Genomic DNA, 2,675 nt, shown 5'->3' with positions numbered 1-2,675 from the left:
CGCCATTGACCCTCACATCCGACCAAGAAAGTCCATCCGATATCCGTCTCCATCCTGAAGGTCACGAGGTCGTCATCACAGACGTAAAACGTCACTAGTTTGGATGGAGTCCGTCCCAGATCAGCTTCATTCACCCTATTGGGCGCTCCCACTCGTGCAATACAGGTCATAGCTCCATGAAAATTCGGAGAACAAGTTCCTGCGATTTAAAAAGGCCGGTCACCTGGTGAGCTTGTCGAGGATGGGGTGGTTCGAGTGGTCGCCGTTAGGTTGCCGGGTGCTAAGAGACAAATGTTTCCCCAATAATAATTAGCCTCAGTGGTTTTCGACAAGACGATGAGTCGGTGCGTTTCCACGCCTTTTGTGACTGGTCTAAAGTTAAGTCCTTGCACCCGATGGGCCGCCATAGCCTCACGTTAGCGCTCAACAGTCCCATGTCTTGGCTTCCCGTCAACGAGACGTCGACTCGATGTTGATGATTGTCAATTGGGATTGTTCATGGAATCGTCACTACCAAGGATATTCAGGATGGGGGTGTGGGATCATGACAAACTCGAAAGTCCTCGAATAATGGTAAGGACTGGATGAGGCGTTCAACAAAGAGCACAGCATTCACAGCAAGCGACGCGATGCAGTCACCCTGTGTCCCTGGGTGAAATTTCCCCAGTATTCGAAAGAATCCTGGCTTGATGGTGGTTCTAAAAGACATTTCTTGCCAATGAAAAAAAATAGAATATAAATAAATTATCGCCTCCCAGCTGAGCCCAGGGATTTTTTTTTTTTTAAAAAAAAAAGAAAAGAAATATCAAAGCCTGATCAAGTAAAAAGCAACGAGGGAAAAAAACTGGTTAGCGGCTTCTCCGCATTATTGCTGAATCGGCTCCTATTTGATACGTCGATTTCCCCAGGAAGATCTGGTTTCTTTCCTCTGTCATGATGGCTACCTTCGAACGGTTCGATGGAGAAGCATCACCTCACATTACTGTTGCTCTTCGATCCCACGCAGACCAAGACCGACTGTTTTCTAACCCTCATCCATGAACAAGCACTGCGACATCGTTCCCCTACTTTCTAATTGTCCTATCCACACATAGTCATTGTTTCTGTACGGTCAATCTGTGTTTTCTTCGTGTCAACAGCTCTCCGTACTGTGACTGCTCCGGAACACACTTTCGCCCGATTGACAAATCCAGGGGCCATGTATTTTCATAGTGAATGGCCAGTAGGGTAGAAGTCTCTCCCTCCCGCAACACATGGACGTCTTCACTTTCTCCGCATCTCCCGCGATGCCTTGCCATTTGTCCTTCTCCCTCCCGCAAACCCCACCCTCTCTAGACCAGGGTCGCTCAAAGCGTCCACGGCCACTTACCGATGTTGACGGAGAGGGTTCCATGGACCTGCAGAACAAGAAACGTCGGCTTCGCCTAGTATTTGTCACCTCCAGACTCAGCCTCCCGTTTTCTGCCCCTCCAACCCATATCATCGGTCGGGATTCATCGAAAATTGCCGTCTGGGCCAAGCAGAAAGCCTTAGGACGCAATTTGCTCAGGAAAGCCGCTATTATGAACCGGGTCCGAAAACATGCCCTCTCTATCCACAACAATGACCCCCTCCAGTTCGATGTAGCAAGACAATTGGCCGTTTTGCTGACCCACCAGAATCCCCTCTTGTCACCCACCGAAACTGCTCCGTTTGCAAATGCCCAGGCGCGCTCTGACAATTTTATGTGGACAGCAGGGATATGCCAGAAGCCCTCAATGAGATCGCCCAATCTGCAGAACCATCATCTACCCTTCCCAACAAAGAACCCTTATAACACTAACTCATCTCCCTCTCCCTCTCCATCTCTCCGCCAATATATTCCCTTACCACCACCACCCCAGTTGGACTTGAGGAATTATGATGTCTTCGATAATGAAGATGGATACTTCGACAGCGACAGTGACGGGGAGTCGGAAGGCAACGACGGGAAAAGTTACCGAGTATACAGTGATTTTAACATTCTCGAGCCCTCAGAGCCGGTTGTGGACGATCACGATGACATTGCTAGTTTTGATTCCCTCATTTTTGGTTCTCAGTTCCTGCTGACAGAATCCGTCGAGGATGAGGAGTCAGTTGGGATATGTTTGGAATAGGAACGGCAAAAGGAAGTCTCATTTATACACTCCCGGTATTGAGCGGAAATACGAGAGCGAAAATGATCACGTAGGATCTTGAATCTGGATTCTACGTGCACGCGTAACGTTTAACGTGGAGGTTTAAAATCAGACCAGCGGCTTGGAGGCCTGAAAGCCCAATCTCCACTTTTGTCGAAACCTACATTTTGTGGAATCCCGGCTGCATATGAACTCTCTAAAGGGAAATTTTCGATAAGTTCTTTGTTACGAAGCACATACTGCATATCCCGCTCTCGATAGTTCAATCACTGGACTCTAAGTGTCAACACGCCCTTTGTTTTATAGTTATCTTATCACCAGGTTACTCCGTCCTATGCATCTGCAGCCTTCGCCATCCAAGCTCAAACGAAATAAAATACTCCAAAGAGGGTGCGACAAGCAACATTATTTTCAAAGTCCAATAATTCGATCTTAATGGGTTCCAAATTCTATCATTCTCATGCAAGCTTTCAACTCGCATTATCTTCTCCTTCGACAATTCTAACCAAATACTTTCCA

The 2,675-nt window shown here is 47.5% G+C and overlaps 1 protein-coding gene across 1 annotated transcript; it reads left to right on the top strand.

Annotated features, from left to right (window-relative positions):
* Positions 1–1,253: 1,253 nt before the first annotated feature.
* On the top strand, positions 1,254–2,135 carry PADG_05637 (uncharacterized protein; the record flags this gene model as incomplete). The annotated part of the gene is made up of 1 exon (XM_010762526.1): positions 1,254–2,135. The coding sequence occupies one exon, from the start codon at positions 1,254–1,256 to the stop codon at positions 2,133–2,135; it is 882 nt and encodes a 293-aa protein (XP_010760828.1).
* Between the last annotated feature and the right edge of the window lie 540 nt (positions 2,136–2,675).

The sequence above is a fragment of the Paracoccidioides brasiliensis genome (assembly GCF_000150735.1).
Source record: "Paracoccidioides brasiliensis Pb18 unplaced genomic scaffold supercont2.6, whole genome shotgun sequence".
Taxonomy (NCBI): Eukaryota; Fungi; Ascomycota; class Eurotiomycetes; order Onygenales; family Ajellomycetaceae; genus Paracoccidioides; species Paracoccidioides brasiliensis.
This window is presented reverse-complemented; position numbering and strand designations above follow the sequence as displayed.